Source organism: Drosophila yakuba, chromosome 3R (assembly GCF_016746365.2).
Source record: "Drosophila yakuba strain Tai18E2 chromosome 3R, Prin_Dyak_Tai18E2_2.1, whole genome shotgun sequence".
NCBI classification, from domain to species: domain Eukaryota; kingdom Metazoa; phylum Arthropoda; class Insecta; order Diptera; family Drosophilidae; genus Drosophila; species Drosophila yakuba.
The window spans coordinates 4,621,110-4,648,301 of NC_052530.2; the positions used below are offsets into that span (position 1 = coordinate 4,621,110).

The 27,192-nt window shown below is 45.3% G+C and overlaps 5 protein-coding genes across 7 annotated transcripts; 3 read left to right on the plus strand and 2 right to left on the minus strand.

The window, feature by feature from the left end:
• Window positions 1-73: 73 nt before the first annotated feature.
• LOC6535517 (mediator of RNA polymerase II transcription subunit 17) lies at window positions 74-2,300 on the plus strand. Its single transcript, XM_002096110.4, has 3 exons — window positions 74-240; window positions 308-2,063; window positions 2,126-2,300. Exons 1-3 carry the CDS (start codon window positions 152-154, stop codon window positions 2,207-2,209), a joined length of 1,929 nt encoding a protein of 642 aa, XP_002096146.3. The 5' UTR covers window positions 74-151; the 3' UTR covers window positions 2,210-2,300.
• Window positions 2,301-2,331: 31 nt separating this feature from the next.
• Window positions 2,332-5,071, minus strand: LOC6535518. Its single transcript, XM_002096111.4, has 2 exons — window positions 2,566-5,071; window positions 2,332-2,507 (listed from the first exon to the last, which is right to left on the minus strand). Exons 1-2 carry the CDS (start codon window positions 2,854-2,856, stop codon window positions 2,373-2,375), a joined length of 426 nt encoding a protein of 141 aa, XP_002096147.1. The 5' UTR covers window positions 2,857-5,071; the 3' UTR covers window positions 2,332-2,372.
• Window positions 5,072-5,726: 655 nt separating this feature from the next.
• Window positions 5,727-10,451, minus strand: LOC6535519 (single-stranded DNA-binding protein 2). Its single transcript, XM_002096112.3, has 2 exons — window positions 9,579-10,451; window positions 5,727-8,019 (listed from the first exon to the last, which is right to left on the minus strand). The coding sequence occupies exon 2, from the start codon at window positions 7,436-7,438 to the stop codon at window positions 6,101-6,103; it is 1,338 nt and encodes a 445-aa protein (XP_002096148.3). The 5' UTR covers window positions 7,439-8,019; window positions 9,579-10,451; the 3' UTR covers window positions 5,727-6,100.
• Window positions 10,452-10,739: 288 nt separating this feature from the next.
• LOC6535520 (hexosaminidase D) lies at window positions 10,740-27,149 on the plus strand. 3 transcript variants are annotated; one of them, XM_002096113.4, is made up of 4 exons: window positions 10,740-10,851; window positions 24,511-25,257; window positions 25,317-26,700; window positions 26,763-27,149. In XM_002096113.4, exons 2-3 carry the CDS (start codon window positions 24,511-24,513, stop codon window positions 26,682-26,684), a joined length of 2,115 nt encoding a protein of 704 aa, XP_002096149.2. In that variant the 5' UTR covers window positions 10,740-10,851; the 3' UTR covers window positions 26,685-26,700; window positions 26,763-27,149. The 3 variants fall into 3 exon arrangements, with proteins under 3 accessions (XP_002096149.2, XP_015047197.1, XP_039231677.1); XM_015191711.3 differs by having other exon boundaries at window positions 26,786-27,149; XM_039375743.2 differs by lacking the exon at window positions 10,740-10,851 and adding an exon at window positions 11,054-11,296 and having other exon boundaries at window positions 26,786-27,149.
• Window positions 10,754-21,567, plus strand: LOC26534876. Its single transcript, XM_015191714.3, has 3 exons — window positions 10,754-10,851; window positions 20,565-20,843; window positions 20,911-21,567. The coding sequence occupies exon 3, from the start codon at window positions 21,147-21,149 to the stop codon at window positions 21,450-21,452; it is 306 nt and encodes a 101-aa protein (XP_015047200.1). The 5' UTR covers window positions 10,754-10,851; window positions 20,565-20,843; window positions 20,911-21,146; the 3' UTR covers window positions 21,453-21,567.
• Window positions 27,150-27,192: the final 43 nt, after the last annotated feature.

The following is a 27,192-nucleotide window of genomic DNA, read 5'->3' on the forward strand; positions in this document are numbered from 1 at the left end:
TCATCTTATTATGTATAGGGCTTTCGTTACTAACCTGGAAAAATGTGTTGTTTTTGAGCACTCATTTATCGATAGCCGGCCAAAGACGTTTTGCAGCACTGTTCTTTATTTTTGCTTTGACAAACCAAATGTTTTGTTTCCCGGCGTAAATATGTCGAATTCCGTGAATATTTCAGTGGAAACGACTTGCGAGAACCAGATACGTGAGATTGGCTACGATGGCACCGAGTTGTATCAGCCGTATGTGTTTCCGCGCCCCAGCAAGTTCTCTTCAAATTTATTGAGCTCTGTTTTTTTTTCTCCTTAGGCCGCCGACTTTGTCCGAAAGTCTGGCGAAATGTGCGGCGCGTATAGATTTTAGTAAGACGTCGCTGGACGACCTCAAGAAGGAGGAGAAGACGGCGGCGGCGGCCGCCGAAGAGGACAAGGACGCCACGCAGTTCCAAGAGAGCCTGTGGCCCTGGGATGCGGTGCGCAACAAGCTGAAGGACGCGCTCACGGAGATATGTGTGCTGTCCGATGTGATCTCCATCGCCAAGGATAAGCGTTATCTGGTTCTTGATCCCTTGCTGGAGGAGGCTGACGACACCAAGCCCATTGTGCAGGTGTACAGCCGCAAAAAAGCCATCTCACAGGCAGCCCAAGTGCTCCTCGGTGGCGCTGAACGCCTGCGGAACGCCCACAGTGAGCAGCGCAACAGAAATGTCTCAGACTTCCACATAGAGCTACTGCGCCTGCGACAGAACTGGCGCCTAAAGAAGGTGTCCAATGCGATTATCGGGGATCTCAGCTACCGCACAGCGGGCTCCAAGTTTGGCATGAGCGGCACCTTCGAGGTGACCAAAGCCGAAGAGACCGGGGATGAGGACACCGCCAGCTCATCCAACAGCAGTAGTAGCACCTCCGGCAACAATGGCATGCAACTTAAAGCCAGCTCCGCATTGCGAGTGATTGTACCAGCAGAGTTGCAGGGAGTTGCCTACATTAAGGTGATTACACAGAAGGATCAGGAGGACTTGTGCACCGCCCAGGTTAATCTGATGGGCCACGGACCCAATATAACAGCCCAGGTTGGAGTGTGGCAGAAGACGCTGGAGTTCGCTCAGAATGTGCTCTTCTGCAAGGAACTATTCGCCCAGTTGGCACGTGAAGCTATCCAACTGCAGGCGCCAATTCCACATGTGGTCATCGGGAACCAAATTCGCGCCACCCTGCTGCCTAACATCCAACTTATTATCTCGTTGTGCCACTCAACCACCTTTGATTCCAGTCAGCCGGCGCCAATTAACGATCATGACCATGTTCTGGAACACTCGCTGCATCAGCTTCTGCGGGAGGTGCACTACAAGAACTCACACCATCCCTTTCCCCATCCGGCCAGTGCTCCATTGGGACCAACTAAGAAACGCATGCTAGCCGGTCCAATGGCAGCGGATCGGGAAACGTTATTGGATATGACCAAGTCACAGACTATTCTCGAACAGATCATAGCCCAGGCGCAGCACATTTTCATGCGCAAACGAACGCAATACGTGCTCGACACGCTGGCGAGAGATGTAAAGGACCCGCAGATTGTGTCGCATTGGAACGCCATGAACAGTCCCACCATGTCGTGTGTAAAGATCAACATTGTAACGCACGGATACGATGCCATTGGACGTACCTCACTGGTGATCCACGTCAAGGAGCGCTCTCTTAAATGCATTTGTCGGGATGGACGCGTTATGCGGCTGTCCTACGAGCCGCAGGAACTCCGCGACCTGATCCTCTGCCAGATCAACTCTCACCAGATCTCTTGCCTGATCAGCCTAGCTCGCTGCATGGCCTGGACTGTGCTGTCGAATAGCAACCACTTGGGTGTCGGAAAGGTGGAGCCGCTGGGCAATGCCAGTTCCTGCCTTCTGGCCTCTCCCAATAGCGATCGCATGATTGCCGTTCAAATTCGCTGCGATCCGCAGATAGATGTTAAGGTTTATATAGCGAGAAGTCCACGACAGGATTTCTTCCCAAGTCCACTTGTACCAGAAAAGCTGTGGGAGAATCTGGGGGGCACTTTCAAGGAGGTGAGTACATTATTGCAAATCAGGGCAACAAAAGGGATCAATAAATTTCTTAATTTTTATAGGTGAGGTTCGACAAAATCGAGGGCAAGAGCTTTCTCAACAAAATGGAGTTTCTGATGGCTTCACTGACCAGCAATTCAGCCTGAAAAACCTTCACTTGCATCCACTAGTACATAAATCGATTTAGAACTCTGTTTTAGGAATTAATTAAAGTAAAAAGAGTTGCATTTAAATTTACATACGAGACTTCTGTGTTTCGACATACTGCTATTGTATTGCTTAGATGTAATTTCTTGAGGTGCTTTCAGTTCAGTGCATCAGGCTGTAGCTGACGTTGTTCTTCCACAGGCGTGGCTGGTAGTTCACAGACTCCGGCGACATATTTCGCTGTTGCATGATGGTAAAGGTGTCCTCCAGGCTGACCACATTCGCCCGATTGGTACTCTGCGCAGAACAGTTTTGATCTCCGTACTCAGATTACTAGCTGATAAACCGAACTCACCCAGCGCTCCAGGTCGCAGAAGCTGATATGGTAGTTCTGGACGCGTGGCTGCAGTGTCAGCGCTTCCATCTGCATCTGGTCCCCCAGAGGTTGGGCCAGGCGCAGATAAAGTCCCCGGTTGGTGGAAAATAGGACGGGTACTCGCTTGGCCGGTGCTGATCCCGCGCCCGTTCCGGCACCTGGGATTTGCCGGTAGGTCGGGCAATGATTTAGAGTGGACACCGCCTCCTCCGGCATCTGTGCGTCGCTGCCACCGCCTCCCACACCTCCAACTGTCCGTATCAGACCCATGCAAGTGTAAAAACAGGACGCCACCTTGCCGCATTTATGGGATTAGTGGCCGTACTCGATTTTCTGATCTCGCGAGCAGCCTTTGGATGGACTTCGCTTGATATGCATTGTTCCACACTCCTGAACCTATCGATTTTGTGCAGCGCCAAGCCTAACGTCAACACGCTCCAGTGAGTGTGTGTATCAGCCCCATCCATTTGTATGGGCCGCAATCGAACGGCCGGTTGCCCCGACAACGAATACCACATACCAATACCCCGTTCCCTGACCGAATGGCCGGTGGTGTTCATTCATTAGCCATGTGCGTGTGCCGGACCAATTGTCTCAGCCAGAGCCAGATATCCAGATAGGCAGATAGCTAGCCGGCCACACGCGTTTTCTGCAAAATTGTTCAATTAATGCCAGCGGGAAGAGAAATCTCTTTGATGATGTATCCCATCAGCAGATTGGGTCCAACTGGTGGTGTTGTGATTGCAAATAGCAGACTATTATGGAATACCAAATGAATATTGTGAATTCAACAACTGAGGAAAAATAGTTCTGATCATTAGGATCACCAGCGTTGCTTCTATTACTTTAAGTATCTTCATATGAGTTCATATTGAATATTCTCTAATTGTTGAAATGTTTTTTTCTTTAGAATAGCAATTTCGATGACTAGGATTAGAGCGTCTATTCCAACACAACAAAAAAATAAAACACTTCCATTACTTTACTTTTTACAAATATTGTTTTAAAACTTTATTTCATTTTTATATTATATTGTTGTTTTGTTTGTGTTGTGTACTTGTAAATTGTATAATTAACACTAAAATACTTATTTAAACATATTCCATATTTAATCGGTTTTTGTATTCCCTTCATTTTTTAGATTTTTCAGTGTTACTTTTTGCCATTTTTTTTTTTGTTTTTGTTATTTGTGGTTGGGGCGACTTATACTTTTTGTTTGCTTATTCCGCTCCATTACACTTATATATTTTGTTTGTGGCTTATATAGATCCAGCAATTGAAACGCTCAAACCCAAAGCGTTAGTAAATAAATTTAACTTAGCCACTATTTAAGTTTTTCGCTCGTCGCATCATCGATGCGGCATTCCATACTATAATTTAGATATAATTCATGCAGCACATACTATAAATTTCTCCACTCCGCGCGCTCGATCGTCTTATAAATTCCGACATATTAAACATATACAATATTTAAAATAGACTTTTAAATTTTTCTTGTTGAATTAATTTATCAATTGATTTGTGTGTTGTCTGTGGTTTGTGGTATGTGTGTGTTAATGATTGCTCTAAAGAAATTAGTTTCTTTATGCGGATTCCTTTTCATTTGTTTATGTTGCTGGGCTTATAGATTAGCTTCGATTCTAATGCTACTGTACGGATACGGGTTGGTTGGTTGGTTGGGTTCTCTATGAATGCTAAATATGCGCTGTATCGCTGAAAGGATGCTAGCACAGACATATACAGTGTGTATATTAGATTTATTTATATATTATGCACTTTACGACTTTTGTTTGTACAGCATTCTAGTTAAGTGTGATATTTTGAAGTAAACTTTTCATTAGGGTATGTTTCTACAATTGTCACTGCTTCCGCTGCCTTTACGAAATATATAATATATACTTTATATGCTTATTAAACAGCTAAATCTTATAGTTATGCGCGTAGCTATTTTGCAATAAATTAGTGCATACAATAGGCTACATCTGTATCTGTTTCTGTTCTGTCTATATATAATGTTTACATATAGCTAGCTTTTCATATAATTTTCATTTGCTGCCCTGATGCACACACAATGCCGTGAGGAAATCGAAACGAGTGCAAACTGTTGCCGCTCTCCAAAGTGAGGAAAATCGTACATATCGTGTTATTTTTCATCTCATACATGTGGTATTGCTCGCCGTTGGAAGGAACTTAAATAACGATTTACATATTAGTTGTTTGGTTAAAATACATAAATACATACAAACGCATACGACAAATGGGAGAGACACAAAACAATACAACAAATACGTTTTGAACAAGCAACCAAACAAACACAGACAGCAGACTGAATAGAAGCGTAAGAACACGACCACAAAGTGCCGAGTTTACAATTTGTACAATGAGAATTGAAAACGAATAAAATTTGGGCCAAGCGAAACGATCTAGACATTGCCCATTCTGCAAAATGGAGCGCAGTTCAAGATGAGTGCATGTGAATGAGTGTGGTTACAGACTATCCATATACAAGTCCAATAATGCTAACTATATACTCAACTAGGTATTATGCATATAATTATAATTATTCCATTCATATGCATATGCATGCGTTCGATTTGCTGCCTTGCTTAAAAACAATTGATCTGCGATCTGCGAATATGTGGTCTGTATCTCTTTTCTATTTAAGCAAGTGAATGGGTATAATTAGGGGACAGGCGAATGGATATTGGGAGTTTGCAGTGAGGTGAGTGCTTGCAACAACTAAACTAAACACAAGGCTCACTAATCTTGTTGCATACATGTTTAACATTACTTTAAGCATACAGTCGAACGTCCATAAGACGAACTAATTCTAGTTCTAGTCCGACTTACAGAAGCTCGGCCGCATTTGTTTGTTCATTACGATTACTGTTTTTGTTGCTTGGTTTTGTTTACTTCACTTTTCAGTATTATCTCAAGTTTTGCCGGAAAACACTTCCATTCTGACCGCCACTGCCCTGCGGCCTCCTCCTGAGTTTCAGTGCCATTTTACCAGTTAAATTTTCGATCGAAAACTATAGTTAAGCATAGAATACAACAACGAAACGAACTAATCTAAAATCAACAGCGAGAAATACAGGACTAAGGACAGTGGCAGTGGCAACAGAACGCTTCTGCGACCGTTTGAAGCTTTCACAATTTTACATTTGCTGCTTTAGTCTATAATATTTAAGGGCTTTGCTTTTCTTTTTTTGTTTCGCTTTTTCTATTTCTCATACATGCGTTAAATGTTAATTACTTTATGCTTATGTATCAAGGATTTCTACTACCGGGTTCTTATTTGCCGTGTGTTGTGGTGTTGCGTGTGGTCCTCGCCTCAGAAATTGTTGTTGCCATTGCTGAGCAGATTGGAGGCGGCGGCCCCAAGTGCAGCAGCCGCAATGGAAGCGGCCGAGGAGCTGCCCACCGCCGATCCGTTAGACGCCGCAGCCGCCACCACAGCTGCCACAGCGGCTGCCACCGTGTTGAGATGCTGCTGCTGTTGCTGGTGATGTTGTTATGGCATGAAGTAGTCCGGATGATCTGTGTCTTTCTCGAACCGCTTGGCCTCCTCGTGCATGCTCTCCTTAATCTTCAGAATAGCCGCCGATTCCGTTTGATCGTTCTCGCCGGGTCCGCCGAATCCGCCCAGATTGTAATCACCCATACCGCTGCCAGAGTCTTCGCGCGGCGTCCCAGGTCCTCCGTTTGCCGGCGAGTTTTTCATACCATCCAAACCGGACCCGTCGGGTCCTCCGCCGCCATTAAGTACGGGGCCCATTGAATTTGGCCCGCCGCCCATCGGCCCCATTCCGCCGGGACCTCCTCCTCCACCGCCGCCATCCGGCCCTCCGCCCATCGGGAACTCGGGTTTCATCAAGGCGTACATGCTGTCGCCGGGTCCGCCCACTGGTCCGCCTTGCGTGTTATCCTGCGGCGACGGCATTATGGGCGTTCCCGGTCCCGGCGGTCCATTCGAACCGGGTCCATAGTTTCCTGGCGATGATGACGAGTACGCATTCAGTGGCGCCGAAGCGTTCGGCTGCCATTGCGGCGGTCTTCCGCCCGCTCCGCCCATACCCATGGGCGGCATTCCGCCTGGTCCCGGTGCTGGGCCGCGCATACCTCCTGGTCCGCCGTAGCCCATCGGTCCCATGCCGCCAGGACCGCGTGGCGGATTCATGCGCGGATTCATCGGTCCCATCCCTCCGCCTGGCCGTGTCGGATCCATGCTGTTGGGCATCATGGGCTGGCCGGGAGGTCCATTGAATTCATTGCCCATGCCCTGCATACGCACGCCGGGCCGCGGCCCACCCGGGTATCGGGGTCCGCCCATGAACGGCGGCTGGCCTGGCATCATTTGCGACGGCGGCGGCTGCGGACTGGAGGCGTGCGTCGGTGGCGATGGTCGCATCGTCGAGTTCGGGAAGAAATTCGGCCCCATTGGTCCGCCGGGACCCATTGGACCGCCATCGCCGCCGGGCGGCATTTGTCCCAGGGGACTGGGCGCAGGTCCGCCAGCATTGTGGGGTCCTCCGGGTCCAATTCCGTTCACTCCATAGCCGGAGCTAACAAAGCCGTAGTCGTGGAAGGCCTTGGCCTCCGAGCTGTGATCGCACTGATCCCGGCGCTCTGGCGCCGCACAGTACAGGTCCCAGAAGACGCACCACCAGGTGTGCAGAAATCCCGGCGGCTCGCCCAGCGTTATGTTCTTCTCCCATCGGATCTCCGAGAGGAATGTCTGTGCCGCCTTCTGGGCGCCAACGTGCAGCAGATACTCGTACACGTACAGGGCCAACTTTTCGCGGGCCTGGGCGTCCGATGGAACCGCCGATGTCTTTGATTTGCCGTACATTTTGTTTGTGTGATGTTGGTTGTTGGCTGTAGTTGCGCTTCGTTGTTGTTGCTGCGCTGATGATGATGATGTTGTTGCTATTGTTGCGCTGGGTAAGGTGGTAGTCTGATTTCGGAGTTTGGATTTTCTCGCCTCTCTTTCGTCGCTAGTTCGCTTTTTGTCTACCGACTTCGAGCGTATTTAAATTTTTATACTTTTTTTTATGTACTTTTCGAGGCTCTTGCTGTCTCCTCCTCTTCGGTTGTTTTAGCTTCAGCTTCTTCGTCGTCGACGTCTTCTTCTTCTTTCCTTTAGCGGCTGCTGCTACTGCTGTTGTTGTTTTTTAATTGGCCGCGCTTTGGCTCACGCAGCCGTTGTTCGCCGCTCTATTACTTCCACCATTTTTAATAAAATATATATTTCTGCGAATGGGGAACGAAACGCACCGGTGTGCCTTTACTTTTCAGATTTTAGTTAATAAACTTTTTAGCGCGCTCTCGCCGTACGTGTGTCCGTGTGTATGTCGCCCCTTCTTCGTTTTACCGTTTATTTTTTTCAGGTATTTTTTTGCCTGATTGTTGCTTCTTCTTCTTGCACAACCACTAAAAACAGAAAAAGAAGAGCAGAGGAAGAGAGAAAAAGAGAGCATGAGTGAGGGCGAGCGAGAGTTCGTGTGTATGTGTGTTGCAAATTTTTGTGAGCCTGTGTGAAGTAAGGTCTATTCGGGTATTTGTGTCAGTGTGTGCGACCGTACTTGCGTGAGTGCGAGAGAGGGAGCGCGCGCATTGTCGACAAAACGGCACAAGTGCCACACTAACCGTCAAAACTTTTGTACCACCTTGAATATTTCGTCAAAAAGTTTAAACTAAAACAAGAATAATCAACTGTGCCAATTTTATCCTTCAACTAACTTTAATGCCGTTATTATTATATTTTCTTTAAAACACTATGAGACAAGGAAATACGACCAATTGGAGCCGAAGTGCACCCCAACTACATAAATTAAAAGGGAAATTCAGAAGTCCTTTACTAGCTTTTAAATTATACGACCTAGTTTCATTAATCTAAATTAAAAATACAACCTTTTTACAGCAATTATAAAGTTGCTAAGCTAAGGGATACTATTTTGACAACCATTTAAATGTAGTACCTTATTTAAAAGTTCAATCGTTCTAAATGTTTTTACTGGTTTCTTATGAGAATTTAAACTAACAAAGGTTTAGGTACTTTGTATACATATATGTATTGAAGGTAACAACTCCATGTCTATTTGGTGGAATACTTTTGCAATCCACTTTGGTGGATTTCCCCCTACCTCGTTCCGCACAGGTGAGTGAGTGTAGACAGTGATGCTCTTGGCCTCTCGGCTTAGTTCACATTGTACACAGGTAGGTTGCTACCTAACAGCCTTAAGGCCAGCGGGCAGCATAGTCCGCCTGTCAGTCAAACAGACATTCAAATCAGAACTCGTCTCGGGAGACTACGAAAGGGGGGCCTCCAAAATATTAAAGGCACTGTGCGGGAGCGAGCGGGTGCAAGTGGGGTTGGGTGGGTGGTTGGCTGAGTGACAGCCCGGAGAGACAGGGCGCGTGGCGATAAGGTCAATTGGCTCTGCGGACAGGTGCATCAGTTACTAGGCACTATCGGCTATATATCCAATGGCTGGGAAAACTGTACGACCGATTTGAATGCAGTCGACGGCGAACTCAACTCAACTAGCGAATGTACACAGAGAGCGAAAACTATGGGCTGTAAGCTGTTATCATTTAAAACAAAAGGTGTTATCGAAATCTATTATGAAACCAGGTGGCGAAACTATTCCAGTCCCCAAACCTGTGATCATCGAAGCCCAAGGGCTGAGTACCTAAACTTGCAGTGACTACAAAAAATACCGGTCCATCTCTCCCTCTCTTGCGGGCTTTGCCCGCAAGCTCTGCTGGCGTCGCTGTCGGCATGTACAACAATAACAAAAAATATAAGTAAAGGGTTAGTGCCGATATTGCTGCATTGTTGTTGTCTAGTTGAAGACGTCATCATATTGGGTACGCGGGTTTTCTCTCGCACGTTCTACTTTTTGCCACACACTCTCGCACACACCACACGCACGCACAGCTTCACAGATGGCCGTTTGTTGATATTGTTGCTGCTGTTGCATACGCACCTTTGTTGTTTACTGTTGGCTTTGGCTGTTTGTCGTATTGTGAACGCCCTAATACTTTCAATACTATTATTTTGGCGAGTGTCGTGTGCTGCTGATTGCAATTTTATCACAAAATCAACAAGAAACACACACACACACTATTCGAGAGGCTGCTGCGCTCGCGAAAGAGAGTAGAGAGAGGCAGAGAGAGCGAGAGCGAGTGCGAGAGCGGCAGGGCGAGAGGGAGGAGCGATAGCGAGAATACGGAATTTTATTACAATCATTGATTTTTCGTATTCGTATTTGTATTAGCGGCTCCCCGGCTCTTCACATGTTTTGCGCACATACATATAATTATTTATTATTAAACCGCGCGCAATTTTACTTCGTTTTTTTATTATTAGCTTTTGCACCAATTCACATGTATTTAAATGTGTGTGTGTTTATTCGTTTTGCATGGTTGTGTGTATGTATATGTTCGTGTGTTTTTAATTTCTTTTCTAAACACACTTTTTTGCCTGCCGCCGCTGTGTTGTTGCTGCTGCTGCTGTAATTTTTGCAAGTTTTCTCTCATACGCCCTTCATTCGCCGTGCGCTTTGTCCGTGTATTCGACGATTGCTTTTACTGCCTGTTCGGCTGCTGCTGCTGCTTCTTCTTCCACAAAAAATCGGCTCTTTTTTGCCTGTACGAAATTTTCACAGAGTGCTATTGCGTTGAAATGCATTTTAAATTGATGTCATTTCGAAAGCAAACACAACGTTCACATTTTCACTTTGATATCAAATTATTTTTAGTTTGGTTATATCGTTTAAACACGGCAAAAACGTATAAATATTTTTACTGCTACAAGTTGCGTCGTCGTCGTCTTCGTCTCGTTCGAGTGTGACCGTTTGCCGGGCATTTAATTATGCCGTTGGCAGCTGAAAAATGCACTAAAATTTACTAAAAGCACGCCATTTGCCGTGCTTTTAGTTATTGATTATTAATTATTGTGGGGTGTTACAGGTAAATTAGTAATATTTATATCAAAGAAGTAGGGGAATGTGTTTATAAAAGCTGATTTCTATTAAATATTCTAGAAAATCGATTAGTTAATGCAAGGCTGCCATCCTGCTTAAAAAAGCTCGCTTTGCGTTGCCAGGCTCGCCCAAGGTTGTCTGGCAGCGTTGCCCATGTTTCGTAGTCAATTCGCCAAGGAAGTGCATAGAAGTTCGCTGATAAAGTAAATTTCTTCAATATTACTATAGAACGCCTAAATGATTAAGAGTCTAAGAATACCTCATTTGCCAATGGGTAAGTTGATTGGTAAGATTGCAGTCTTCAGCTAAACTTCAGGGCGGGGACTTACAAAAGCCGGCGTAATTTCCATGTATATGCATTTATATTGTTGTTGGCCCGCAACTGCAGTGCTGTTAAGTTAACACTGACAGTGTGACCAGCCACCCGTTTGTTTATGTTTGGGGCTCGGAAAATAACAGTGTTTGTTTGAAACGCATTCAGTGCGCAAGAACCTCCGCTTGCCGCCAAATAAAAACCCCTAAGCGAAGCAATATTTCCGAGGCATAAACAGTGCGAAGGTTTAGTGCAACTGCAACTGTTCGCGATTGCGCTACGTGCGCTGCGGTTTTGTGCTCTTCAAAGTGCTGCAATTCGCGCGATTTCGACGCCATGCCGTTGGAGCAAATGCACTGTTGATTGACTTTCCACTCGAGTGGAAAGGGGATAAACGGCTTTAACAGTTAAGTTCGAAAATGGCTAAAAAACAAATGGAACATAGTTATTTTTTTTTTAGTTTACCCAACGAGTACGTGATGCCCGAATTTTAATGGTGTCCCTCAACGCACTTTAAACCATTGATGTCTCATAGTATAAGAGCTTCGTCTACTTTGCGTATGGTCTTCAGAGTGCCAGTTTTCAATGGGCACTCAAAAGTGTCGAGCCAAGTGTTTGGGCATTCAAATGGAACATTTAGATTGCGCCCTTTTCTTTTTTTTCCTAGTAGAAAGCCCCCTCAGAGGGCAATCGTTTACGAAATGAATAATCTCGCTTTTTGGAGCTACCGATTCCCCTCACTTTGTCATTTTATTTGACAGATTTTATTGGGCAAATCGGTTGCCCGGTAATCCTTTTGCATTTCTAATTCTGTCAAAATCGAGGGCGACATTTCCCAAGGGTCGCATTTTTCTCCCGTTCACTCTAAATTGGAATCGAAATCAGATTTTTTGCTGATGTCGGTGTGTTTTGTGGCATGGGCTCCCAAACTCCTGTTGACTTTCGCATACAAACAATAGTTTTGTGCACTGTTGGAGAATTCTGGCCCCCATCCCCCCGAAGTGCATACATACATATGTATGCATGTACACACACACACACATACACACACACCCGTTCGGCGGGCCATTCAATTAGAAACATTTCGAGCCGGAAACACTGAGTTGCATTGCTCCCGAGGACTCAAGCATGCAGCATCTGCAGCTGCCGCCATTAGTGGAAAAGTTGCTCCCCAGCTGGGACCACAAATCTGTATTAATTTACGTTTAATGTGCTGTGTGATAATCCAACTGATTCATAACTCTGCGTAATTGAATCAAGCTTGAATTAATGGCATTAACTTGGTATTTTTATTCTCCCCCAACTAATTGCTTGACAATTTAATGCTTTCTGCACATTGATTAACGCACACAGACACACACACACGAATCCTGGAACAATTGCAGCAGAGGACGGTAACAGGAAAGGAACAGGAGAATGGAATGGCAAACTGATGATGATGAGAGTCCTTTTTTGTCTGTCACCTACAGTAGGACTTCTTTAGTCAGCACCTTTAAATTTGCCCGTTTTTAGTTTGTTTAAACAGATAAGGATTAGAAATATATAACTTTTTAAAAATTTTTTCTGGGTGCTTACAGTGCCCAGCATTAATTCTTTTCTAAAATTCAACCAAGGTTACACTCGTTCCCCAATCCCCTTTATTATTAGTCAATTAAGTGGGACTGCCAGGAATATCCATTTTGAGGAGTCCGACTATAGTATTTTTTGCGGATTAAGCGGATGAGAGTGAATAATTTGTGTATAGGATAAGTACCCTCTTTCCGTTGGACCTTCACTCGTGCCGCCTTGTATCGCTTGGTGGAGCAGCTGCAGCCGGATTTTGGCATCGCACTGGCGCAAGCATATTTCAGGGGATCGGGCCAAGTCGGAGCATGGAGGACGGGGGATGCGGATTGTCGGGTGCTGTGGTCGTTGCCAGTCAGGATTTATGAAGCCCCCCACTCCGGTGGCAGGCGTATCCGTTTCCGATTCCGCCTTGCCTTATCCTCGTGCCTCCTTGCGGCTCTTTCCGCCTTTGTCGTCTTGCAGCCCAAGTGCTGGCAGTATTTTCAGGTTGCTGCACTTGTAATTCAATTGCCTTGAAAAGCGGCAAAGGGCCAACGGCTGCATTACAATCTCCGCCCTCCAAGAGCTCCTCGAAAGCAGCAGTAAAGTATTAATACCCTGTGTGGTGGTGACCGACATGGGGATTACTTTAATATTCCCAAAGGACCAGAATACCTTGTTCTGCAAGCCTTTTATCGAGAGTATACGTAGCATTTATAAGTCCACACTACTGTGCATTTCGATTACCTTCTTTATACATCTTTCGTAAAGGAAGCTGATGTTGGCCCTTGAAAGTAGGCTACATTTATTTTCTTTTAGCCGTATTCTTAAGTGCTTGTGCATCTGAGAACTTGTAAGGTCGTTAGATCACTATGTAACTCCCCCTGGTACATGAGAACCAGAGACATCGAAAGGGATCTTAATATTCCAAAGATAGGCGATGTACTGAGGACCCATGCGGAAAGATACATGCGGCGACTCGGTTCCCACCCCAACACCCTGGCGAGAAGGCTTATCCATCCCCTGCGAAAAAGAAGGCTGAAAAGATTCCACCCACATGATCTCCCATCGAGATTATTATAAATATTTTTTTTTTTTTTTTTTTAGCTTAATTTGTAAAGTAATGTATATATTGCCTATGCCTATGCTGTAGAAATTTATGTAAAACCTGGTAAAGCTGCCACATAGGTAGCAGTAAACTTGTTTAATTCCAATTAATAAAATTGGAGGTACACCGGCACCCTAAGTCTCCGCACCCGGGTGTTTGGAGACACCCTATTTTTAGCAATGACAAACACACGGGTGTTTTGCCACCAGAGTGATTTTCTGTACTTGCACAAAAACACCCGGGTGTCTGCAGTGCAAAGAAGATTAGGGTGGGTGACGCGCAAGCAACAATCAGCCGCAGGTACTTTTCTGTATGCATAAAAATTGTATGGGTGGAAGCTAGACACGGTCCAAAATATTAGGGGTGAATGGAAACACCCAAGGAAAAGGTCGTGCACATGTTTTTGCGTTTTGATGTATCTAATGTCTTAACAAAAAACAAACTTATGTATTATTAAATAATATATTATATATATTATTAAATAGAATTTATACTTAATTAACACAATTCTATTTCCATTTTTTTTTTTTTTATCATTTTAAAAAGAAAAATTATACATACAAAATTAAATATGGGAATTAAATATTAAAAATTTTAACAAAGCAAATAATATAAGATATAAACAAGAGAGAACGCTATAGTCGAGTTCCCCGACACCCGGGTGTTTCCGAGAAAAAGGCACTTTCCTTTTTCTGCATGTTTGCCTTCTCTACCCTTCGTTATGAGTGGCGAGTGTGATCGGTACCCGCGACGTAGGGTGCCGCACTGATTCGGGTGCGCAGGCACCAGGGTGTTTGCAGACACCCGAATATTTTGAGCGGGTGTTTGTATGTACCCGCGAAGAACGGTGTGAGTGGCACCCGCACTCAAATTTGTTGAGTGTGATCAGGGTTGCAAAAAATGCCACTCTTGCAGTTCTCTGTGCACAAATACCTGGGCTATCTCTGTTTATCATCGGGGGGATCATCGGGGGGATGATTAACAACTGCATATTCTTCATATGGCCTAATTAAAGCACCGCAGACACAGTTAATTAACGTTATTTTGATAACCGCGCCAAAATTACTTTTAAATATTTTATAAGCCACCGCAAACTGGGGAACTTTGGCGCGCTCACACACAACTTATTTATTCACAAATTCACACTTCGGCCACCGCGAGCGAGTCCAAAGGTGTGTGTGTAAATGGTAGATGGTAAATGGAAAATTGAAAAAAGGGGCAGTCCCGGTATATCTTAACAATTTTTATAAACGCATGAGCAGGGCGAGGGAAAACGAAAAAGTTCCAACACGCATACATCTCCCTGCAGAGTGTGCATAGTTTAAAACAATGAAACCCATCCCACGAGACCTGCTGTCCAGGTTGTCCAGGACGTCCAGATGCGTCGAGTTCGAGTCCCAAAAAAGCCAGAGTGAAATCTAAAAGAAATTCGGGAGAAACGGTGCAGAGAAGCTGGGAGCATCCATGCGTGAAACGCAACCTGCGGACAAGGGAATGGGTAAATTTGGCGCTCCAAGAGGATTACACGAACGGAAGGGCTTTCCGAAATATATCGTATTCCGGTAATGAAGGTGCAACAACCCGAATTTCTCGAACAGCTCAGCTCAGGATTCGTTTATAAATTTGTAGGTATACTCAGCATTAATATAAATATTTCAATTCAATAAAATAGCTATTCATTTCGAAAGTAAATCCCCTTAAACACTCAGTACGCAAATAGAAAACCGATATAATAATCCCCAAGGTATTATACAAAGACCTGAAGAACTCATATATTTCCGTATCCTGGCGAGCATCCAAGTCCCGGTAAATACTTGAATTTAGCATTCCCAGTGTGCCCACTATTTGTTGGCTCACTGTGGCCAGTTGTTTGGCGGTCATGCATGCATCCTGTGCTTCACTTAAAAGTTATTTAGAGCTCTGCCGATGACATCGCATGGGGACATGTCCTGCGGATAGCAGGGGATATGGATAGCAGGGCGAAGGGAAAGGAGCCACATGGAGAGCGCCGTGCGTGTGCCCCGATTATATTTGCATGAGTGCGTATTGAAGTCAGGACATATCCTGCGGGAGGAGTTAAATGCAGAGTGGATCAGCAGGGCGTCGGCGGCGGCGGCGGCAACTGCAGGTAGACGGTGACGGTGACAAGCAAAACGAAAACATTGCGAGTGTAAACAACCGAGACGTGCTACAGGATGCGCAGAATACGGAGGATACGGTGGATAAGGGTCCTCGACGTGCAACATGCAACAATAGCATTAAGCTAGCAGCGGAATCTCATTTGGAAGGCATGCAAAGTGCGCCGCATTCTTCTCTCGCATGCAAAGTGGAATGGGTGTAAAATTGGTTCAGGGATTGGGATGCAGGGCATGAGCATGGCCACCAGCGGAACTGGCACCAGTTGGCAGGAGTCGTGCAGACCGCAGACAAAAGTTTCCTATTCGTGCCCCCCAAACGGAGCAGCCCTGCTCCAATTGACATAGCTGCAACTTTGTCGTGGGCATTAGAACTTCGTTATTTGGTTTGGTAGCCAACGAGCTCAATCTAAAGCGGTGCTCACCTAAGGAATAGAAATCATCTGGAAAATAGTCAGGGGGCGAAAGTATGATTGCGTATTGTTCTTACTTTTTCCTACCATGAGATACACATATATAAACATGACGGTTTTCTAGCTATACAATTAAAGTTCATTTTTCAATGAAATTTGTATTAAATACATTAAACTGAAGATACTTCAGATATGGTTTTAAGGGCAAAATTTAATTAAGCACTGCACAATAGAGAAAGTGCTGCCCTAATTGACCATTAGGACTCCATTTCCATGTACACCATTTAAAACTAAATCGCCCAAAGCACTTCCAATGTTTGTTTTGATGCAAATTAAAATCAAAGTGCAGCGTGTTGGAGCTTCGTAGTGTCGAAATAAATCCAACGTTTATTTGTTGCCGTTTTTGATGCTCACACTTTGCATTCCCATTTGAATATACGGCATGCAAATCGCAAAAGGGTGGTGTGTTTATGCAAAGTTGGGTGCGAGAATGGTTGGGTATTTGCTGTTGCACTTACAACATTTGAATTGTTATAATTTCCATGGTAATGCTCGCTTTGCCGAATGAAATTAGTGAAAATATTTTAATTGCTGCACGCAGTCACTGGAAATTATGCGAATGTGGCTAAAGGCAGGAAAATGCTGTTGCAAAATATGGAAACCCAGTGCCATCCGCATTGTTTGTCTAAACTTAAATAGGTTTCTGGCTTAGCAGGAGTTACATTTGACTTTGGCTTTGGCTTGGGCTTTTGCTTTGGCTTTGGCCCACTTCCGTCAGCTAATCTCCTTTCGTTTGCTCTCCTCTCCCTGCCATTCCCATCTTGGCTTAATTAATTTTTAAGACATTTTAGGTGGCGGCGAGGGGAAGTGTCTTGAGTGGCAGTAGAAGTGTGCGGGTGACAGCTCAACCGGAGTTGCGCATACGCCGTGTTGCCCCACACTGCACCAGGGGCTGACTTTGATTAATTGGCTAAGCGTTGGCTTGTGTGCTCTGCTGCACTGCAAGATAGATTACAGGATGCCGTTGTGGACACACTCGTACATCCAGAACTTGTCTCATTAAATCCAGGCCACTCTTGCCAAATTCAATCGCCTCAAACCTGTCCAACCAGTTTGACTCACTCTGTTGATCTTAGCTAATGCCCAAAGCCATCTAAGCAGAGAGCCAAAAGTTGGAACGAAGTGTTTGACATGTCCTGGTTGCCCTTTGGCTAGAAGTCAGCCCAAAATACCATGCATGCGGAATATGCAGCAAAGTTTTCATTGTGTGGGCGTGGAAAAAGGCAAACTTAAAACTCGGTCTTTATGCGACTTTGTGGAGTCGATCTGGCCATGTCCGTGTGTCCGTCTGTTTGTCCGTCCGTATGAACGTCAAGATCTCAGGAACTACAAAAGCTAGAAAGAATCAGCATGCAGACTCGATTCATGTTGCCACGCCCACTTTAACACCCACAAACCGCTCAAAACTGCCACGCCCACACTTTTGAAAAATGTTTTGATATTTTTTTATTGTTGTATTAGTCTAGTAAATTTTTATCGATTTGCCAAAAATCTTTTTGCCACGCCCACTCTAACGCCCACAAACCGCCAAAAACTGTCAGTGTTGAAGACTCTCCTTCGCACTTTCACTAGCTGAGTAACGGGTATCAGATAGTCTTCAAAGAATTAGTATACCCGAGTAACGGGTATAAAGATTTCATATTTAAGATGGATCCAAGGGCTCTCAGCTTGAGCTCGTCATGAAATTGAATCAGTTACACTTATGTTCTTCCCAGGGCTTAAGCCTTCTAATCTGGTGCTGCGGCAATCTGTGCTCAAATTGCAGTTCCCAGCCATTCCATTTCGCATCCATCAACTCGTCGTCGCCGGGAATTGAAAGCAGATGGATCTGAGCTGAGCTGAGCTGCTCTTCGTGTGCAGTTGCTTAATATTTCATAAACATCAATCAGCGCTCGGTGCCACTCGTTCGAGTGGCTGGAGGAGCCTCCTGGGTGCATTCCTTCAGCGATGTCACAGCATCTGCCTTGTTAGGAGGGCCTTTCCATATGCTCATCCAAGACCCACCAGACTCCAACCTCCAACTCTTCAACTATCCAGATCTCCGCCCACTGGAAATGCTAGTGCTTTGGGCCTGCATTAGTAAACATTTTGTTGTCGTCGCTCGTCATTTGCTGTCATCAGTCGACAAGTCAGCACACAGCAGGCGATGCACTTGAGGGGCGGTTACCAGAAGGAGGCAGGGCTCAGGCTGGTCTGCATTTTACTGCCTGCTGAATAGGAGAATTTAATGGCTCTTACGGGAAAATTAAAAGGCGACTTTGGAGTTGGCTTTCACCCTTCTACGAGTGCAAATGCAGCATTGTAAACTGCAAAATGAACACAAAAACACATCCACTCAACGAGTGCAAACAAATAGACTTGCATTTGCATTTGCATTCCGCTGACATTTGGAATTAATGATGCAAAATGTTTGCAGGGCCAGGCGACTGCATTCTTATCGCTAAATAAATATCACGCATACGCAGCGTTGTGCTCGCATAGTACCATATATACCATGGAAAAGCCAGGAATTAGCAACGATTTCATGCGCCAAATCCAAAAATGGCGAAAACAGTACCATTAAATTTAAGCCATTTCTGGTCGACTATAGCTTAGTCATTAAAGGAGTTAAAATTTCAGTTTAAATACATTCAGCTTTGACTCCTGCAAGTGCACATAAAATATGCATAAATAAAACGGCCATTAGGCACAGTGTGTGACACAGTTTTGGTAATCCTTTAATTAATGTCATTTTTTTTAATAACCTGTTTGTGCAAAGTTTTTAAACATCTTGCCTTCATATTTTGAAAATAACTCTATTACAGTCAGAAATCTAACTTTTTGTGCCCACATTGTGGTAGTGGTAGTGCGGAAGTGGAAAATTAATCAAGAAACAAGTTAATTTTGCATTGGCATTTCTCCGCTTGCATTCCAATTTATTTGTCACCAGAGAAACTCATAAATCACAGTAAAACCCGTAATGCAATTGAAATCGATGAGCATATGTGTCTGACTGGCTGCCAGAGGCTTTGCAGGATGCAGGATGTAGGATGTAGGATGTAGGATGTAGGATGTGGGATGCAGGATGCAGGATGTGCTGTGTGAGTTCTGATTGATTTCTGAGTTCCAAGGACATTGTCCGTTGAGAAGCATCGAGCACAACCAACCCGATAAACAATATCTGACCACAACTGTATCTATTCTTTATCTTGTTGTGTGGTCATGTTTTCTATGTCTCGCAGGACTATCTAGAAAAATGGATAGCCAGCTGGCTAGCTGGGTAGCGAAATGCCCAATCACGTTTCCCCATTCAATTTCCCCTTTTCATGTGCGCTATCTTTGCTCTGTCACCCGTTTCGTTGGCAGTAAAATGCAGTACAAAATCATTTCAAATTATAAACACGGCGTCGTTGAGGGTCCCTTTTTGAGGCGGGACACTAGCTACGTGTCCTTGCCGTGATTTCTTTACACCGATTGGACGTCGGGTGTGTTGGGCTGCAGCAAAGCATGGCAATAACAAAAATTTCACAAGTATGTGTAACTATATAAAATTATAAAGTTTTAAAATTGTAACGCATATGATCATGTGCTAAGGCAGTTAATTTTCTAGTCTCACATGTGTCAAGTTTATCTGGAGGTCTTTTCAGGACTTTCATGGTGTCGCCCAGTCGAGCCATTCAAATCCGACACTTTTTTATGGATTCAGTTTTTACTCGCGCAGCAGCTGTTGCTGTGACAGTTTTGCTTTTTGCAACTGCTTTTTGCTTCTGCTTTTGCTTTTTGCTGCTAAGCGCTTTTGAGCGGACAAACTGAGTGTTGCACGAACGCTCTGTTCTAATTCCACCTCCAATATTCCCTCCTCGATTTTCCGCCACGGAGCTGGCTTTTTCACTGTAAACTTTCGCAGTTATAATCTACTTATGAAGTAGGTAACAACGTTTTTATTAAGACTGGACCTGGACCTGGCCTGGAATGCAGACAATTTTCGAAGCTCTGCGAAAGTTTCGTTTCGTTTCAGCACAGCTAGTTTGTTAGTTGAGTTAATGGGCGCTGGGAAAATGAGTGAGGAAAAACTGGGGAAATGCACAGTTCATCAGGATATTTACATTACAGCGACAAGTTTCGCTTCCCATTTTTGTTTGCTCCCATTTTCATTTACAGTTTGTTTGCCTTGCCAATTATGAATTCCACTGAGGAGGTGGCGTGGGGAGATGATATATTTGCATACATTTGATTGCCAATTTTCTTGCCAATCTGTTGGCAACAAAATAGCAGGGCTTATGGCGGCATTAAAGTGTTTTATGGCATTGCATTTCTGCTGGTTTCCGAATAGAGACTTTGTTGGGAGCCGTGGCCTAGCTATTTCTCTTGATTTCCCTAATACATTTCGACTGGAAAATCCCCCAAAATCCTTTTAAGCATTTCTAATTCAAGGGCCTGCACCGGCATGCATCCTGTTCATCCTGGCCATCACCAATCCACTTCGATTTATTCCCTCCCAGTAAAGAGTGCAGCCCTCTGCAGCTGGCGAATCTTGTTGGAGTGCCCATCGAGGCATCTTAGGTCTGGCCGAGGAGGCAATCAAATGAAGGAGAGATGGATGCTCTCCCGCTTGGCTGACTGGACCACGAATCATCGTCCATTAGTCCATTAATGGACGTTAATAAGGCGTTAAATGGCCTAATTGCCGATTATGGCCCTCGGACCGATAAGGTAATGCGGAAACTAGCACAATATTTTGCTCGCCCAAGTGCTCAACTCAGCGCCAACCTCCTTTCAGCACGCTTTGCACTGAGAGAAAGGGTGCTATCACTACTTAAGGTACCTAAAACAAATGATCATATGTTGTGGGAACTTCACACAAAAACATAGGAAGCTTCTCGTTAAACTGACAATCGTAGAAATGGGATGGAAATGGGCCAATTATTTAAAAAGAAGTAAAGACGATCAAAATAAAAGTTTTGTTTCCAAATCCCTCTGCAAACCAAGTCAACTGGACGCCCAAAAATTAGCGAAATGCCTCAACTTTTGAATCGATTGAAACGCAGAACTGATGACGATTCATCCACCGATTTCGGTCCTTCGCCGAAGCGTTCCAAGGACATGCATCTGAATAAAGACAGTAGGAGCAGCTGCAGCATTCCGCGTTTGGAGGACGACGATACCAAGGGATCTATAGAATCAGGGTACTTTCCGGAACTCGGACCCAAGGAAAATCCCTACTACTTACAGAACCAGCTGCTTTTCAACTTGCATGTCGACCGGGAAAAGCGCAGGGAAATAAATAATAATTTCTTAAAAAGTAATTACTTAAATTTGTAAATACTTGTATATACTTTAAGTCGCATAAGGTAGACTTGACCTTCAATTAATTCTTATCCATATACCTTCTCGAACGCTTGTCTGTTATTTACGGAATAAAAAGAGGCACCTAAAATGCTTTTAGTTATTTACTTAAAATTATATATGCCTGTTCGAAGTATTTTTTTGCTGTGTAAATTTCTTTACAGGGGCCAGAGAAATGAGCTATGGCCTGGCCGGCAACTGTATCCTTAAAGCCACGTTAACGCAGCTTTGGCCTGGCTCTCCCCTTCGTCCCGCTCCCCCTTCCCCACCACTTATGTTGCAGTGGCAGGCAAATTTTCTGCTCAAAATGCAATGCGGGGAATGCAATATAAGCGATGCGGGAGCCCCTAAATGGGAAGTCGGAGCAGAAGCAGCACCGCCTTAACTTAAGTGCAATGCTGTAGTGGATTTGCAGGATTAAAGATTAAATTGGTGTAATTTTACTACTTACATAAAAGGGAATGCATTATCCCTAGCCGTATTACTAGCTACAAAAAACAGCAAAGATACCACGGACTACATTTTTCAATTGAAGTTTTGGACGCGGTGGATGTGAAGCTAGATGAGGAGGTGTATGAGGAGGTGGAGGTGACAGCCACCCAGGAAATGGCCAGGGACGCCGTGAATTGCCCGACTGCAAATTGGCCTGTCGATTTTGCGGTGCAATTACATTTAATTTGGAAAACAGTCGCCCCAAACTATTTTCAGTTCTGTCTGACGAACCAAAGGCAATTAGCAGCGTTCCATTGTCCTGTTGAAACCGTTTCTTGGCAGGATCTGTTGGTAACTAACAGGGAAGGTGAATTGTTTGCACTGCGAGAAAGATCTCTATAATACGTAGTATTTAGATTTAAAGGTGAAATGATAATTTAAATGCACTTTGTTATTTCCTTACAAATGCAGGCAATAGGCTTGTGCAAGACCTCCAGAAAATCAATTTGTGATTTAAACTAAAGCGATGTTTGAGAAAAGGGGGTTGTATAAATCTTAGTAAAATTGAATAAAATTAAAATTTGGGTATTTATGCAGAGTGTAGCAATTGACATGAAATAAAATGCGGAAACTGAGGAAAAGGGTTATTTTTCTGCCTCACATCACAACACAAACTCACACACACATCATACCCCTTTCTGGGGCGCCACTGTTTGCATAGCTGGTTTCTCTATTTTTGCATCCTTGGCAAGAACATCGGCCAACAAAGCGTCTGAAAAACGAGAGCATCCATTCAAAGTAGTTGTGGTTGGGAAAGTGCAGAGCTGCCAAGGAGAAACCCACACGATTTCTAGGCCTCCCCATTCGACACCTCCCATCGTTTTGTATGCCCCAGGGAAAATGTTTTCGTGTGTACAAATTCGGCAACAACTGGCGATTGAAAGTCAGGAGAAATCGAGGACGAAGTATTGCAAGTGTGGACTAAGCCAAATGGGTTAGCAATCGGAATTTGATTGGCTTTTACCGAATGCAAAATTGATGAGGATTAGGTGCTTTAAACACTAATTCCAGGCCGGTTGTGAGTGCTGCGTTGCAGTTGGGGGTGAAAAATGTGGAAGGAGTTCTAAAAAATTACAATAAAGTTCGGGATGACTTGGTGTTGATTGAGCACGAGTACATTACCTTTGAAATAAACAAGATGAAATCTCAAGTTTTAAGGTAAATATGGATTTAAAACGAATCTCTATAATATTGCTTATGCTTTAATATATACTATTATATAATATATTTACCAAGGCAGCACCGAATTTTGGAACACTTTCATTTAAGCAAGCCTATTTAATTTCAAAGCGGTACATCTAAACTTCATTAAAGCATTTCCAAGCAATGTCAACATTTGTTTGGGCTATTAGAAATGATGAAAAACTTCTCATTAGATCACCTTTTCGGTGGTCACGCCCCTGATTCATCCAAGCAACTTCACTCAACCGACTAACAAGTGTCCACAAAGAGTTGAAACTATTCCGCGTTTGTCTTTACTGACATCCACGAAGCCCGAACCACCAGCCGCCAACCACGAACTGCGAACCGAGTAAGAAGTGGCCTAAACGGCTCCGCTTTCAGCCCACTGGTGGTAACCCAGTGAAAACTCAATTCAATTTCCGCCAGCGAGACAACTGCACATTTCCACTTGAGCACTTGCATTTATCGCCTGTCGAACCGTGCCAGTTTCGTTGGCTGCCATCATAGGATACTGCCACCTTACCAGCCCCATATCCATGGAGCACTTTTATACAACTATTTGTGCCATATCCCCACCTGTGCGAGATGCCTAATCATCATAATATTTTTCATAATTATAATAAATAAATAATCATCATAATAATTTACCAACTATATGATTATGGGTAAAGTTGAATGATTGATGCCTAACAACATAATGCCATTTCATTGTTTTAAAGGAACCTTTGGTTAAAGCAAACATATCACATTATTATTGTTAAGAACTTAATAAAATCGTGCTTACGAACTAGAAAAAGAGAACTAAAATACGAAGCATTTGTTCTTTATTTTAAAGTTTGTCCAACTTGAGCCAATCACAAGCACAAAGTATTGTAGTTTTTTCCACTGCTAGGTCTCTTGGATTCGTTGCCATGGTGCACAGCCGCCGGAGTTGGGCAAACACAAAGGCAGGAGCCAAGACCCACAAGACACCCAAGAACAACAATGGAAACAGCCCTTAACTCAACCTCAATGAGCTGCTCAGCCCGTTTCGGGTAGCGTATGAGTAACGTGCGGCTAGGGGCGCCGGTTGTGGGCGGATTTATATAGCATAACTCCGGGGGCTACTTGTTGGATCTTCAAATATTTATGAAAAGTGATGCAAGTTTTTACTCTGCAGCATTGCAGTGGCTGTCTTGCCACAGCTACACTGATGAAAATACTGTTGTGTGAAACCATACTATTTTCATTCTAGCTTGAAAATACCTTTATCAAATAAACTTATCATCTTATGAAAAATTATATAAAACACATATAAAATGTAACCGGTATTGCATCGCTATATTGCTTCTTTACTCTCCCATATTTTTCCCTACTGCAGATGCACTCAAATCTGTGGATATTTATTTGGCGCCGGAAACTTTCCTTCCTGCTCGTCGTGTCTGGCCTGGTGCTTCTCGGCCTCTGGACATGGGCCATACTAATCGATACGACAGCCGCAGCACAGCCTTCCGCCGCCCTCTCCAGTTCTGAGCGCCAGCAGCAGCAGCAGTCCACGGGCTACCAGCAGGTTCACATCATCCAAAAGCTGATCGAGCAGGCCAACCGGGTGCTGAGAGCCGAGCGACTCAAGGATAACGCCGTCGAGAAGTCGCCGTCGCCAGTCCAGCGGCTGGGAAACGTGCGATTCCTGCGGCCCACGCAAGCCAAGAAGGCCCCGCTGCCCATGTCCGAGAGTTTTCTGTTCGAGCAGGAACGCCTTAAGATTCTGGAGCAGCAGCAGCGCCAGAGAAACGCCGGCATGGAGGAACTGAACGCCAATGCGGAGGACGAGCGAATGCTCAGTTCGGCGGAGCGACAGACTCAGTACGAGCACGAGCTCCAGCGGATGGGTGTCCCGGTGGTGGCTGGCATCGGGCCCCATGGTCCAAGAGCTCCCACCGAGCGTCTGGTGCATCTGGATCTGAAGGGTGCTCCGCCCAAGCTCAGCTTCCTCAAGCAACTGCTTCCCGTGCTGCGGGCTCTGGGAGCCACTGGTCTGCTCATAGAGTACGAGGACATGTTTCCCTACAGCGGCGTTCTCCAGCCGCTGGCAGCGCACAATGCCTACAAGGAGGACGAACTGCGGGTGAGTCTTGAAATCTTTAGGCAGAGATAGAAATATATACCTGCCTTGTTCTTCTGCAGGACTTTCTGGAGTGCGCTGCCCTCCACGGGCTGAGTGTAATGCCCCTCGTCCAAACCTTCGGGCACATGGAATACGTCCTGAAACTGTCTGGCTTCGAGCAGCTGCGAGAGCTGGCTGAGAGTCCACAGTCGATCTGCCCCAGCCAGCCGCAGAGCACGGCGCTACTGGAGCAGATGCTCACCCAAGTGATTGAACTGCACTTGCAGTGCTTGGGTCAGGCGACACCCGCCTCCGCAGTTCCCGTGGCACCTATCCGGTTCACCCACATCCACATTGGCTGTGACGAGGTGCAGCGCATGGGCGAGTGCACCACCTGCCGCCAGAGGCTGCGCAGTGAGCTCTTTCTCTCGCACGTGGTCAGCATTGCGCACTTCATCCGCCGCCAGTGGCCGCAGCTTGCAGTGGTAATCTGGGACGACCAGTTGCGATCGATGTCTCTCAGCGAGCTGCAGCACTCGCAAGTGGGCAGCTACGTGGAGCCGATGGTGTGGGTTTATGCCAGTGACATATACCGGTACATCCAGCCACAGCTGTGGGATACCTATGCCAAGGTCTTTCCCAGCGCCTGGACGGCGTCCGCTTTCAAGGGAGCCTTCGGCGAGAGCTTGTTGGTGCCGCCGCTGCAGCATCATCTTGAGAACAACATCCGCTGGCTGGCAGTGATCGCCAAGGAAGGCGGACGCTTCTCAAAAGGATTGAGAGGTCTGGCCCTGACCGGATGGCAGCGGTACGACCACTTCGCAGTACTCTGCGAACTCCTACCAGTGGGCATTCCCAGTTTGATGACGTCGCTGTCTACCGTCTCAAAGGGATATTTCAGCACCAATCCGCGGGACAATGAGCTCTTGCGTGTGCTGCAGTGCGTCTTCCAGCCGGACAGTCGGCGATCGGGTCGACCGTGGCTGGAACTGCATCCGAATGCCCATCACAGCCAGCTCTTTGCTGTCTGCAACTACCCGGGTCACCTGGTTTTCAAATATGCCCTGCGCCTGTACGAAAAGCTGGCAGAGATCGGTCTCTATTTGCAGCAGACCCGGGACCAGAGCGCCTGGCTTTCCGACTACAATGTGCGGCACAACTTCAGTTCGCCGCTACGGGTGCGCGAACTGACTGGCAGGGTGCCCATGCTCATCGAAGAGCTTCGGGCCATGGCGCGGGAGGCGCAGCAGCTGCTGTGGGAGGTGTACGACGAGTACACGGTGACGGAGTTCGTGGAGCAGCACATTTATCCCACCATTGAGGCACTGCAGCGCCAGTTGGCCAGGGCCGAAATGCTGCTCCAGCGACGTACTTGGCCACAGAGACCTCTGCCTCTGCCGTTGAAAGTGAAGGAGGACATGGGACTGGTGACATACCAGCAGCAGTAACAATGAGGGGCGCCAGGTGAGTGTCCTTCTGGCAGCTACCTTAAATATAAATAATAAGTTTCAATAACTTGCTTCAAGCATATCACGCTTTTAACTTTCAGCCAAAACGAGCCAAGTTCCTGGCCTCGTCCCAATTATGAATTTTTCTGCTTTAATGGACTAATCGCGAACTGGCTGGCAGTTCCTGCTCTGGATCTTACTCTACTCGCATAGTGATGGCGTTCGAAACGCCCAAGCCCAGCATCTTGGCTTATAAACCAGGATAATACAAATGGTAACAGCAGCAGCGGCTTCTCGGCCCAAAATACATAATGGTAGCATTAGCCACTTGTAATACTAATAACATCAAATGTTCATTTTTTCTAGACTACTTTGTAAGCAGCAGCAGCTCAATTATACAAATATAGAACATATTCATACTGTAATAAAAAATAAATCAAAACCTTTTATTGTCGTCTTCCAAAAGAACACATTTTTAATGGACTAAGTTGAAAGTGGGTGCCTGGTA

Coding starts and splice junctions, on each gene's coding strand:
- LOC6535517 (XM_002096110.4), top strand. CDS start 152: ATGTCGAATTCCGTGAATATTTCAGTGGAAACGACTTGCGAGAACCAG. Junction 241..307: donor GGCACCGAGTTGTATCAGCC/GTATGTGTTTCC, acceptor TTTTCTCCTTAG/GCCGCCGACTTTGTCCGAAA. Junction 2,064..2,125: donor TGGGGGGCACTTTCAAGGAG/GTGAGTACATTA, acceptor TAATTTTTATAG/GTGAGGTTCGACAAAATCGA.
- LOC6535518 (XM_002096111.4), bottom strand. CDS start 2,856: ATGGGTCTGATACGGACAGTTGGAGGTGTGGGAGGCGGTGGCAGCGAC. Junction 2,508..2,565: donor TCTGCGACCTGGAGCGCTGG/GTGAGTTCGGTT, acceptor TGTTCTGCGCAG/AGTACCAATCGGGCGAATGT.
- LOC6535519 (XM_002096112.3), bottom strand. CDS start 7,438: ATGTACGGCAAATCAAAGACATCGGCGGTTCCATCGGACGCCCAGGCC.
- LOC26534876 (XM_015191714.3), top strand. CDS start 21,147: ATGCCTCAACTTTTGAATCGATTGAAACGCAGAACTGATGACGATTCA.
- LOC6535520 (XM_002096113.4), top strand. CDS start 24,511: ATGCACTCAAATCTGTGGATATTTATTTGGCGCCGGAAACTTTCCTTC. Junction 25,258..25,316: donor ACAAGGAGGACGAACTGCGG/GTGAGTCTTGAA, acceptor GTTCTTCTGCAG/GACTTTCTGGAGTGCGCTGC.